The following is a 13508-nucleotide window of genomic DNA, read 5'->3' as shown; positions in this document are numbered from 1 at the left end:
AGATTTCTGAAACAGAACGTAGAAAGTAGCCAAACCTAAGAGAAAGATTGATAAAAAAAAATTGGATTTCATTAAAGTTAAGAACTTCCATTGATTAAAAGACAGCACTGAATGACATGCCAAGCCACACAGTGGAAGGAGATATTTTTCATACTTACATTCGACGAAGGACTTTTACACAGAATATGTAAAGTACTTAAAAATGTAAAACACTTATGAAAAATAACAACCAAAAGTAGCAAAATACTTGAAAGGCACTTTAAAGATGATATTCAAGAGGCCAGTAAACATATTCAATTTACTGCATTCATTCTGCATTATTAGTAATCAGGAGACATGCAGGTCAGAACTACAGTGAAATACCACTATAATTACCAGAATGACCACAGTTTAAAATACTGACAGTACCAAGTATTGGTGAGGATCTGAAGCAACTGGAGGTCTCATACATAACTTGTAGGACTATAAGTTAGTACAGTTCCTTTGAAAAACAAGCAGTATCCAGTATAGCTGATCTAATATGGTTGATGTATACACCATGGTTCAGCAATTCAAGTTCTGACTATATACCCAACAAAAGTGTGGACATAAATACACTAAAAGGCATATGTAAGAATGTCCAGAAAAGCACATTTATAACCTACAATTAGAAACTCTCTCCACAGTAGAACAGATAATAAGTTGTAGCATTATGTATACAGCAGTATATAGCATCAGAGAAGATAGAACCATTGCTTCACTCAGCAACTTCAGTAAATCTCACGAATGATGTTGAGTGAAAGAAGACAGAAAGCAGTATGTATGGTTCTATTTCTATATGAAAGTTAAAAGCAAACAATATAAGGTATTGGAAGTTAGAATATTGTTACTTTTATTTTAGTTCTGCACTTAGGAGTTGTGTTTTCTGTATGTCTGCTTCGATTAAAAGTTTTCCTAAGGAAAAAAAAAAGGATAAGACTTAATGGTTCAAAAGGAAGACCTTGCCGACTGAGGTGTCTGAGCCCTCAGCATTGGGAAATGGTCGACTCGTGGGTTGATAAAAAGAATTTACAGACAACAGTATAGGTTTGAAAAAGGAAAGTTTATTAGAAAGAAAGTATGCTGCAGAAGAGTGCAGAAAGGTGCTGAGCGTGCCACAGTGGATTTTTCCTTAGGGGTATTTATGGACCTTAAAGCTTGAGGATAATTTGGACCATATTAGCCATGTAGGTAACAATAAATGATTACATTTGTAGTAATTTTGGTTCCTTAATGTCAGCAAGTGTTGCACAGTGAATTTCGACATGGCATTCTGGAGATGTATAGAAATTCTAGTTACTTATAAAGTTTTTTTGGGGAAAAAATCTGGAACCAATGCCTGCTTTAGATAATAGGGAAGTCTGATTACTTCTTGGGTTTTGTTGTTGTTGTTGTTGTTTTTAATATGGAGCCTTGCTCTGTCGCCCAGGCTGGAGTGTAGTGGCGCAATCTCAGCTCACTGCAACCTCTGCCTCACAGGTTCAAGCGATTCTCCTGCTTCAGCCTCCTAAGTAGCTGGGACTACAGGCTCATGCCACCATGCCTGGCTAATTTATGTATGTTTAATAGAGATGGGGTTTCACCACATTGGCCAGGCTGGTCTTGAACTGCTGACCTCAAGTAATCTGCCCGCTTCAGCCTCCCAAAGTGCTGGGATTACAGGCATGAGCCACTGCGCCAGGCTGGGAAGTTTAATTACTTCTGATTTTCCCCAGATAAGGAATTTTGCTTCCAGATTGCCTGTTGGATAGTCATCGGGTGGTTTTTGCTCCTTCTACATTCCTCAGATAAGGAATTTTTGTCTCTAGGGCCTGTTCAGTGGTCACCAAGTGATTTTGCTCTCCTCAGATCTCAGCCCATATTTTAAACTGTTTCCCAATTTAACTATCTATTGAAATCACCATTGGAATTTTTTTTAGGGGAAAAATTCTTTATTTGTCCTGGGGGAAAAAAAAATGTTATTCTTGAGGAATTTTTGTGAAATTCTGGATGGAGATAAGACTGAATTCAGGGATGGATTGCCTAATCCAAAATTTATCGTGTGCAGAGGGGAATATAAAAAGTCACTAGGAGGATATAAGACCCATATACAACTCTGTAGCTTGGGCAGCAGACCTGGAAGAAGAGGCAACTTGTGGGACTGCCTAATTGTGCAACTAATTAGGCAGTAAAGCTCGATCCTGAAATGTCTTGAGGAAATGCCTTCTGTGTTAGATCTCACAGGCAGCTGGGACAGTGTAGTAGTATCTACTCCTGCCTTTCTCTTAGCAGCAAGACCTGTAAAGAAAAGCTCAAGCTTTGCTGAAATAACTTCTAACAACAACGCCTGTGTTGGTTAGAGGGCGGGAGCACAGTGCACGCTGTTAGAGCAAATGCAAAAATTAAATCCCTATAGTAGGTGATGATGCTGCAATGATGGCTCTCCACCTAGGTGATGATACTGCAATGATGGCTCTCCACCTGTTTCTCAGAGTTAACCTGAATCCATAGCTGAGATTAACTGTGATAAAGAAAAATCACTAACAGATGAAAACTTTCAGTGATTTGGAGAATTGTACCTATCTAAGAAATCTAAACAAATATTTCCTTTAAAATGTCACAGAAAAAAAATCAAGGTAAAAAATTGTAAGGAGGGAATAATTTGAATTCCAGAAACGTTATCTTCAGATAGTAAACATGATTCCTGAACTGAATGGGGGAAAATGGTGGCACACAGCAGATTGAGTATTGCAGGTTAACCAGATCTGTAAGTAACACCCTTTAGTTAATCTTTAAGAATAAAGGGCTAAAAAGATGAACATGAGGTAAATGGTAAGAGAGAAGAAAAATCCAAAATATTCTATTTAACTAATTGTAGACAAAGAATTAAAATTAAAATTCCTTCTACTTGAAGAATAACTCAAGTTCTTAGATTAAAATACCAGACCAAATTAAACAAGAGAGTAGAGGGAAGCCACATCTAGATGTATTCTGAGAAAAGATAAGACTTGACAAGTTTTCAATTAAAACACATGCACACAAATGTACACAAAACACCAAGTCAGCAATACCTGAAGAGCAGAGAAACAGCTATAACAGGAGGAATGTGGTCACTTCATATTACTTTGGTGAATTAGATATCTTGGACAACACTTGCACTGAAACTACTAAAATGCTGGATAAGCGTTTTATTTTATTTATTTTGAGATAGGGTCTCACCCACTCTGTCACCCAGACTGGAGTGCAGTGGCATGATCGCAGCTTACTGCAACCTCAGCTTCCCAGGCTCAAGCGATCCTCCCATCTCAGCCCCCCGAGTAGCTGGGACTACAGGAATGTGCCACTACACCTGGCTAATTTTTGTTTTTTTGTTGTTTTTTGCTTTTTTGTTTTGAGACGGACTTTTGCTCTTGTTGCCCAGGCTGGAGTGCAATGGCATGATCTCGGCTCACCGCAGCCTCAACCTCCCGGTTTCAAGTGATTCTCCTGCCTCAGCCTCCAGAGTAGCTGGATTACAGGCATGCACCACCACACCTGGCTAATTTTGTATTTTTAGTAGAGTTGGGGTTTCTCCATGTTGGTCAGGTTGGTCAGCTCTTGACCTCAGGTGATCCGCCTGCCTCGGCCTCCCAAAGTGTTGGGATTACAGGCATGAGCCACTGCGCCTGGCCCACCTGGCTAATTTCTTTAAAAAAATTTTGTAGAGACTGGATTTCACTGTATTACCCTGGTTGGTCTTAAACTCCTAGGCTTAAGCGATCCTCCTGCCTCGGCTTCCCGGAGTATTGGGATTACAGTGGTGTGAGCCACTGTACTTGGCCTGGATAAGCATTTTAAAGTGCCATTTATTTATTTAGGACAGAGTCTGGCTCTGTCGCACAGGCTGGAGTGCAGTGGCATGATCTTGGCTCACTGCAGCCTCCACCTCCCAGGTTCAAGTGATTCTCCTGTCTCAGCCTCCTGAGTAGCTGGGACTACAGGCACACACCACCACTCCCAGCTAATTTTTGTATTTTTAGTACAGACAGGGTCTCGCCACGTTGGCCAGGCTAGTCTCGAACTCCTGACCTCAGGTGAACTGCCTGCCTCAGCCTCCCAAAGTTCTGACATTACAGGGGTGAACCATCGTACCCCACCTAAAGTCCCTCTTAAAATGTAAAAGAGTTGGTGCAAAACTGAGGAATCCATGGAGCTCTGAAGTTGACTGAAATTCAGGGAGGGAGATGATGGGAGAGAAGGAAGAGTCAAAGTAAATTAAAGGATAACCCAAGCAAATGTAGATTTGCCATCTAAATTCATATTGAATATGGTAAAAATACTTACAGAATTTAATTTTAAGAAAAATTACTTTTCAGAGTCCCTGGCTGGAAAGATATGCTCCTCTTGCCCCCAGTTGACGGGCAGAAGCAAAAGCAAATCATTCAGCCTAGGACTAAATGATTCCAAAAAATAAAGTCAAGTGGAATATGTAGTCCACAAAAAAATCTCAACACTCACAAAAGAAATGAGAATCAGAAACAATGGATAGTAGGAATAGATCTGCAAAGGCTTCAAATATTGGAATGAAAGGAAACAAAAAATAAGTTAAAAAGAGGCAGCTTAGAAATATAAGCAGGGAACACATTTATAAAGAACCAAATAGAACTTCTAGAAATAAAAAGCATAAATTAAAACAATAGCTGGATTCAACAGATTAGATATCATTGAAGAGAGATTAATGAACTAGAAGATAGAGCTGAAGCTCTCCCAGTAAAACTTTTTGAGATGCTGGAAATGTCCTATAATCTGCTCTGTCTAGTGTGGTAGCTGCTGGCATTTCAAATGTGGCTAATGTAACTAAGGAAATGCATTTTTTATTGGAATTAATTTTGCTAACGGCTACCTTATTAGATAGTCTAAGGGGAGCTAATATAATTATTGATAACATTATTAATGTCAGCTGTAATTCAGAAACAGAAGACAGTCAATGTTAATAGTTTAAGATTTCAACCCAAATAGCATCATAAGTTTATACACTGACATAATTTTCTGCTCCAGTAGATGAAATAGAAAAACACAAAACCAGAAAGGTATGGCAGCTTTACAAACAAAGCAAACCTCTGTGTGGGTGAAAAAATGCAACAGAAATACTTACAGAATGCTGTGTAGATCTGACGCCATGGACTTGCTGTATTCCAGGTCATTTTTCATTCTGGAGAATGAAAAAAATGATGTCAGTTACTTCCTGGGCCACAGCTTTAAGCAAGCTATGGTACTACACAATGACAAGGCTTTAGATACTGGTTTTGCAACCAGAGGACTGGAACTGTAATTGTCCTAATACCAACATAGTAGTGGAACTTGAAAGGTCCATTACAGGACCCTGTTTGATACTGGTGGCCCTGTGAAATAGAGGCAACTGTAAAACTGCTCTATGTGTGTATCCCTGGCTCCCAGTTCAGTTCATAGTGATTAGTGGGGCACTCAGACATATGTTGAACAAATGAATGGATATGCATGGAGGGTAAACATGTTATTTCAAAATGAGTCTGCAAATCATAATTCTTGAATACTGAAGTGTAATGCTAAGAAAGCATTTAACAAAATGGAACAGAAACTTACTTTAAGTTGAAATAGATTTATGAAATTGTCTGAAATATGCTGTAAAAGAAAATCAGTATATTTAGGATGCTCAAGGAAATAAAGGTATAAATTCAATTAAAACTGAGGAAGAAATAAAGCGGTTGGAAATAGAAGTCTTGGAAATGGAAAAATCATAGCTGTTGATATAAAAGACACAACAGACTTGATGTTCTCTAGACTGGAAATAATTGAAGACAAAATTAGGGAAATAGGAGCTGAGACGTTCCCCCAGCATGGCACAGATTATATGAAAAGCAGTGAAGAATCAGAACAGATTGCAGAGTTAGAGGTTCTAAGATGCATGTAATGGAAATAAAGAAGGCAACTCTGAAAGTGGAGAAGCAATGTTTACAGAGATCATAGGGGAAAGAAAACATTTGAGAACTGATTTAGTATAGGTTTTCAGATTGAAAGTGAAGTCTCTTTATCATGTAGGATAAACAAAGGTATAAGCTTAAATATAAATTTAAAAGTAAATTTTAATTGATATTCTGTAGTTTTGCTTCAGTGCATAAATGATGATAAACAAAGGTATAAATTTACCTTTTAAATTTATATTTAAATTTACCTTTAAATTTATACCTTCGTTTATCATCATTTATGTATTGAAGCAAAATTACCGAGCAATATCAGGAAGAGAAAACAGATTATCTGTTAAGAATTGATAATAAGACTAACAGCAGATTTGTTCCCAGCCACAATAGTTGCAGGAAAAAGTGGAGTCACAGCACCAGAGTGCTGAGGGAATATAATTGTCAGCCTGGTCCTAAAGTTTTAGACTCAGACACTCAAATATTCACAGTAAGGAAGAAATACAGTTTTAGGAATGGGAAGACTGAGCACTTACAATTCATAGACTGCTTTGATCCTTGAATGGTGTGGAGGTTAGGGATGCTGACCCCCTGTACAGTCAAAAATCCGCATATAACTTTTGATTATCCCAAAACTTGACTACTAACAAATAGCCTACTGTCAACCAGAAGCCTTACTGATAACATAGTTAACATATATTTTGTATATGTATTATATACTGTATTATTACAATGAAGTAAGCTAGAGAAAAGAAAATGTTATTAAGAAAATCATAAGGAAGAGAAAATATATTATTCATGAAGTGGAAGTGGATCATCATAAAGATCTTCATCCTTGTCTTCACATTGAATAGACTGAGGAAGAGGAGGAGTTGGTCTTGCTATCTCGGGTGGCAGAGGCAGAAGAAAAATCCATGTATAAGTGGATTTGTACAGTTGAAATCTGTGTTGCTCAAGGGCCATCTGTACTTGACCAAGAAGAGAAGTTAACCCAGAAGAAGTATGTCACAGATTGGCTGCCTGGAAAGCAGGCTTTTGAGACAGAGATAAGAGTGTAGGAAGTTGACTAGGTAGTGATCTTGGGATCAACACTACCAATGAGAAGGAAACGAGATTGGGCAGAAGAAGTTCAGTTGCAGTGCCATGTCATTGAAGGCCTCAGCCAACTCTGTGTTGACCTGCCTTGGAATGAGGGTCTTGGATTTTTATTCACTTTTGTGGATCAGTCATTAGAGATGGACTGTCCCAGGAGGGCTAAGGTGGCTGTCTTTAGCTGTGGTAATCCTGAAGAGGCCAATAGTAAAGGGTTGTCTGCTGGCAGCTTGCCCCACAGTGGAAGAATAAGTCCTTCCTTCTTAAAGAGGGAATCTACATAGCACATTGCAGTATCCGTTACAGAAGGTGTGGGATATGGAAAACAGCAATGAGTTTAGAAAGAGGTGAACTATGTTACCCATATTAATTCATGTTTGATAGTAAAATATTAATTGAGGTTGGAAGGGAATGGTGATTAAGATATGGGCCAAGATAGATGAGGTAAATATAAACAAAATGAAAATACTTTTGGCAGCTTTAATTAGGCAAGGTAGAATTCAAGGAGAAAATGTCAACAGAGCAGACATTTTTATATACTGATGTAGTCTTCAGCAAAGTTATATTGTTTTAAACTTTTGGACCAAAGAACATATTGAGATACAGAGTATAAACTTTTTTAAAACTTAAGGATAAATTGATAAAAATGTATATGTAATTTATCTCCCAGAATTACTTGATTGCTGGTTTCTCTTGGGTAGTATCTGCATAAATATCTGTCTACTTATTTATTTACATTTAGAAAAGCATATATGCACACAAATAATTTTATACTTATAAAACATTTATATATTTAACTGTAGTATTCTGTGTAGCTATGCCATAATTTAGTCAATTTTCAAGAATTAATATTTTTTCTAATTTTTAACTAATCATCCTACACTGACTATCCTAGAGATAAATCTTCAGATTATAGACTGTCACAATTTTTTGTATGTGCTTTTACTGTGTTTAGCAGGCTGTCTGCGTTGTTACTTTGGATCTGAAGGAAATAACTATTTCATTATTTGTAATATTTCATCTGTGAAAAGAAAAATACTTAGGCAAATGAATCTACATTTTAATAATGTTATTTTTATGTTATTTTAGCCTTACGAAGGATGAATCCAAAAGGCCAAAGTATAAAGAGCTTCTGGTGAGTGTGGGACTGTGGGGATTGTAGGTACATCCTCACCCCGGAACTCTCTTAACATGCTGGTTCACTAAGCAAGCAGTGGGCCTCTCTGTCATAAACAAACATCTCAACTTTATTGAGTGTTTTTTGTTAATGTTTTTACACAAAGATTTGGAAAGAGAAAATTTGCAGTTATAATTTTTCTACTAATACTAGCTAAATTCTCATGGAAAATTTTGGTCTTAACATGTTATAAAAATCACCCCCAAAGAATTCTGACTTTAAGAAGCCATTTTCCACTGCATAGTCTATTTATATGGGATGCAGCCATAAGAAAAAAATTAGTGAAAAGTTTGTGTTTATTCTGCCTTTATAAAATTCATGCAAATTTACATCATATAGCCTATTCCCATTTCTTTGAAAGTTCTCATTCATCCCATGGAACTTGGATGTTTTAAGCAGTCTACTGGGTATGGCATTGGTGGGGCAGGGAGAAAGTGTTGTGATCTAATAATGAGGGAATATTTTAAGAAAAGATCCATTTGTTTGTCACATTTAACTACTAGCTCTTCAAGGATGTCGTGACAAACTTATATCACAGTCCACCAATGACTGTAAAAATATCTAGTCAACATACTTAGTCTGTAAAAGAAAACTGTTGCTAGAGATGGAGTTTTAAAAGGTGGGTTAGTGAAGCAGATACTGGGACCCTGGCTCTGGAGAGTACAGGGAAGAAGCTCCTGGGGCAAATTTCTCTTGGGCCTCTTTTGGTCAAAAGAATTACAGCCTTTTTGTTAAAAGGTCAAAAGAAGAGGTCAAAAGGATTGCGACCTTTTTGTAAAAAGGTCCTCCTGTTGTATATAGGAGAAATGGAGGTTGAGATTTATATTGGTGTCCCAAGAGGAATAGCGACTGGCATTTGCGTCATTCTTCTTAGCTCTTAGATGGTGTGGTGGAGGCTCCAGCTATGTTTTGTGCTGAGTGACAACTTGGCTGTCTTCCTCAACAAACACTCCCTGGTATACAGATAAGTTTCCAGACCTCACTGCCAAGGTGGCACCTTCAAATCATTACCACGTATCCTCTCTCTAGGCATGCCCATGCCCATTAGCATATCTGCATGGAATAAAGGCTGTACTCGCCTCTCTGAACTTGTAGTGTTGCGGTATTTCACAGCTATGTGTGGTTGGGAGCCTGGAGTTCTATGTTCTATAGAAATTGGAAAATGTTCAGTTTGGGCTGTCATACAAACTTTTGACTTTTTTGTTTTCAATTTTCTTGCAGAAACATCCCTTTATTTTGATGTATGAAGAACGTGCCGTTGAGGTCGCATGCTATGTTTGTAAAATCCTGGATCAAATGCCAGCTACTCCCAGCTCTCCCATGTATGTCGATTGATATCGCTGCTACATCAGACTCTAGAAAAAAGGGCTGAGAGGAAGCAAGACGTAAAGAATTTTCATCCCGTATCACAGTGTTTTTATTGCTCGCCCAGACACCATGTGCAATAAGATTGGTGTTCGTTTCCATCATGTCTGTATACTCCTGTCACCTAGAACGTGCATCCTTGTAATACCTGATTGATCACACAGTGTTAGTGCTGGTCAGAGAGACCTCATCCTGCTCTTTTGTGATGAACATATTCATGAAATGTGGAAGTCAGTACGATCAAGTTGTTGACTGTGATTAGATCACATCTTAAATTCATTTCTAGACTCAAAACCTGGAGATGCAGCTACTGGAATGGTGTTTTGTCAGACTTCCAAATCCTGGAAGGACACAGTGATGAATGTACTATGTCTGAACATAGAAACTCGGGCTTGAGTGAGAAGAGCTTGCACAGCCAACGAGACACATTGCCTTCTGGAGCTGGGAGACAAAGGAGGAATTTACTTTCTTCACCAAGTGCAATAGATTACTGATGTGATATTCTGTTGCTTTACAGTTACAGTTGATGTTTGGGGATCGATGTGCTCAGCCAAATTTCCTGTTTGAAATATCATGTTAAATTAGAATGAATTTATCTTTACCAAAAACCATGTTGCGTTCAAAGAGGTGAACATTAAAATATTGAGACAGGACAGAATGTGTTCTTTTCTCCTTTACCAGTCCTATTTTTCAATGGGAAGACTCAGGAGTCTGCCACTTGTCAAAGAAGGTGCTGATCCTAAGAATTTTTCATTCTCAGAATTCGGTGTGCTGCCAACTTGATGTTCCACCTGCCACAAACCACCAGGACTGCAAGAAGAAAACAGTACAGAAGGCAAAGTTTACAGATGTTTTTAATTCTAGTATTTTATCTGGAACAACTTGTAGCAGCTATATATTTCCCCTTGGTCCCAAGCCTGATACTTTAGCCATCATAACTCACTAACAGGGAGAAGTAGCTAGTAGCAATGTGCCTTGATTGATTAGATAAAGATTTCTAGTAGGCAGCAAAAGACCAAATCTCAGTTGTTTGCTTCTTGCCATCACTGGTCCAGGTCTTCAGTTTCCGAATCTCTTTCCCTTCCCCTGTGGTCTATTGTCGCTATGTGACTTGCGCTTAATCCAATATTTTGCCTTTTTTCTATATCAAAAAACCTTTACAGTTAGCAGGGATGTTCCTTACCAAGGATTTTTAGCCCCAAATCTCTCATATTCGCTAGTGTTTAAAAGGCTAAGAATAGTGGGGCCCAGCCGATGTGGTAGGTGATAAAGAGGCATCTTTTCTAGAGACACATTGGACCAGATGAGGATCCGAAACGGCAGCCTTTACGTTCATCACCTGCTAGAACCTCTCGTAGTCCATCACCATTTCTTGGCATTGGAATTCTACTGGAAAAAAATACAAAAAGCAAAACAAAACCCTTAGCACTGTTACAAGAGGCCATTTAAGTATCTTGTGCTTCTTCACTTACCCATTAGCCAGGTTCTCATTAGGTTTTGCTTGGGCCTCCCTGGCACTGAACCTTAGGCTTTGTATGACAGTGAAGCAGCACTGTGAGTGGTTCAAGCACACTGGAATATAAAACAGTCATGGCCTGAGATGCAGGTGATGCCATTACAGAACCAAATCGTGGCAGGTATTGCTGTGTCTCCTCTCAGAGTGACAGTCATAAATACTGTCAAACAATAAAGGGAGAATGGTGCTGTTTAAAGTCACATCCCTGTAAATTGCAGAATTCAAAAGTGATTATCTCTTTGATCTACTTGCCTCATTTCCCTATCTTCTCCCCCACGGTATCCTAAACTTTAGACTTCCCACTATTCTGAAAGGAGACATTGCTCTATGTCTGCCTTCGACCGCAGCAAGCCATCATCCTCCATTGCTCCCGGGGACTCAAGAGGAATCTGTTTCTCTGCTGTCAACTTCCCATCTGGCTCAGCATAGGGTCACTTTGCCATTATGCAAATGGAGATAAAAGCAATTCTGACTGTCCAGGAGCTAATCTGACCGTTCTATTGTGTGGATGACCACATAAGAAGGCAATTTTAGTGTATTAATCATAGATTATTATAAACTATAAACTTAAGGGCAAGGAGTTTATTACAATGTATCTTTATTAAAACAAAAGGGTGTATAGTGTTCACAAACTGTGAAAATAGTGTAAGAACTGTACATTGTGAGCTCTGGTTATTTTTCTCTTGTACCATAGAAAAATGTATAAAAATTATCAAAAAGCTAATGTGCAGGGATATTGCCTTATTTGTCTGTAAAAAATGGAGCTCAGTAACATAACTGCTTCTTGGAGCTTTGGAATATTTTATCCTGTATTCTTGTTTGAATTCCTCCTCTATTTAAGATATATACATGGAATCGAAGTGTTTATGTAATAGTTCTATCCTTTTGCCTGCAGGTCAGTTGTAATAAATCTAGGATGTGATGATGACTTTGTAATTTGATTTTCTGAAATCAGACCCTGAGAGGGGAAAATCTTAAAGTAAATTACATTAAATTATCTGTGCATTTCACACCGGGGAAAATGACCTCCTTTTGGAAGTGTTTTATGGCTGCTTTCTTTTTCTTCTTCCTTCCCATGGCTACCCTTTTTGCTTATCCTTCTTGAAACCACAGATGTATCTGTTAAGCACAGCTTTGCTTGAACAGGTGTCACAGTCTCTTGAGTTTCTTTGTTTGTTGTCCTGACCTGCCCCAGCATTCTTAATGCTAAAGGAAGTGGGTACAGTTCTTCAACCTGTGTCATGGTGGAGAGGTACAACTTATAAGTCTATCTGGGCCCCGTGTATGGTTTCCAGCCATGCTCTCCGCTCTTGGTGCTACAGCTGCCAGGTGAGCATTAGATGTCAGGTTAGATACTGGGTTGGAATCACTCACTGTTACCTTAGAAGGGTAGGGAGGATTGTGGGTAGAAGACGTCTGGGGGTCAGACATGGGAGGTTTATGGATGAGAGGACAATGGAAGTGAACAAAAAGCCATGGGAGCCTGAAAACTGTTGGAGAAAAGCACTTTGCGGCTCCAGCACTGAATGTATCTGCTGTACTCTACCTCCTACCAGTAATTGATCAGATAACAGATTCATTGATATTATGGTGATTCAGCACCTTACCCTTGTGCCTGCTCCTAACTGTACCTGAGATACTATTACACAGCCAGATGTGGTATCAAACATTTCCCTGAGAGGGGTATGAAAGCAGGAATTCTGGCCTCTCCAGCTAACCTCAGCTGCTAAGGGAAAGGGTACCCATTGGGTTTCAATACTGGCATGAGAGATAGACTACACACTCCATGTTTCATAGGACACTGCCTTGTATTTGTTCATCTCATTTGATTCCAAATGCATCCCACTAAAATCAAGTGGCTGTATCCCCTTTTAGATACAAGAAAACCAAGGTCCGAAGAAGTGAAATTCTGGCTCAAATAACAGTAGGGAGCAGAGCTGAGATTCAAATTCAAGGCCGTAACACGTACCCTAAGAAGTTATATTAATTTAAAAACACTGCTATTAAAGAAGTGTTGTGGAGTTGAGAAGTAGAAGAATGAATACAGTTGAGGATACTCTGTTCATAAACCTGACCAGGGCCTGCTTTGTTGTTTTGGAAATGAGTTGAAGGCAGAGGTTCTGGGGGCCACAGTGGGGCTTAACATACAAAGTGATCCATACAAAGGCAACTGTGTAATTACCTTAGAATTAACTAGAGGAACTCTAGGTTGTAATTCTTAAGTGCAACACCTGAGAATTCAGTGTCATGGACTGAACGTCTCCATTAGCATGATAATGTGGCAATCACTGAGAATGAGTAAAGTGCCCTTTCATTTATTTATTTTTTATTTTTTGAGACAGTTTTGCTCTTGTTGCCCAGGCTGGAATGCAATGATGTGATCTTGGCTCTGCAACCTCTGCCTCCCGAGTTCAAGCAATTCTGCCTC

At 38.8% G+C, this 13508-nt stretch overlaps 1 protein-coding gene across 3 annotated transcripts in view; it reads left to right on the top strand.

Annotated features, from left to right (window-relative positions):
• The window catches only part of MAP2K4 (mitogen-activated protein kinase kinase 4), a 125316-nt gene extending 113214 nt beyond the window's left edge, over positions 1-12102 (top strand). For all 3 annotated transcript variants that reach the window (XM_034942363.3, XM_034942364.3, XM_055101124.2), the window contains 2 exons: positions 8112-8157; positions 9421-12102. In XM_034942363.3, coding sequence (XP_034798254.1) covers positions 8112-8157; positions 9421-9534 — 160 coding nt within the window. In that variant the 3' untranslated portion in view covers positions 9535-12102. The remainder of the gene's footprint in view (positions 1-8111; positions 8158-9420) is intronic.
• The last annotated feature ends 1406 nt before the right edge of the window (positions 12103-13508 follow it).

Source organism: Pan paniscus, chromosome 19 (assembly GCF_029289425.2).
Source record: "Pan paniscus chromosome 19, NHGRI_mPanPan1-v2.0_pri, whole genome shotgun sequence".
NCBI classification, from domain to species: Eukaryota; Metazoa; Chordata; class Mammalia; order Primates; family Hominidae; genus Pan; species Pan paniscus.
Note: the sequence above shows the minus strand (reverse complement) of the source record. Positions and strands in the feature narration are given on the sequence as shown.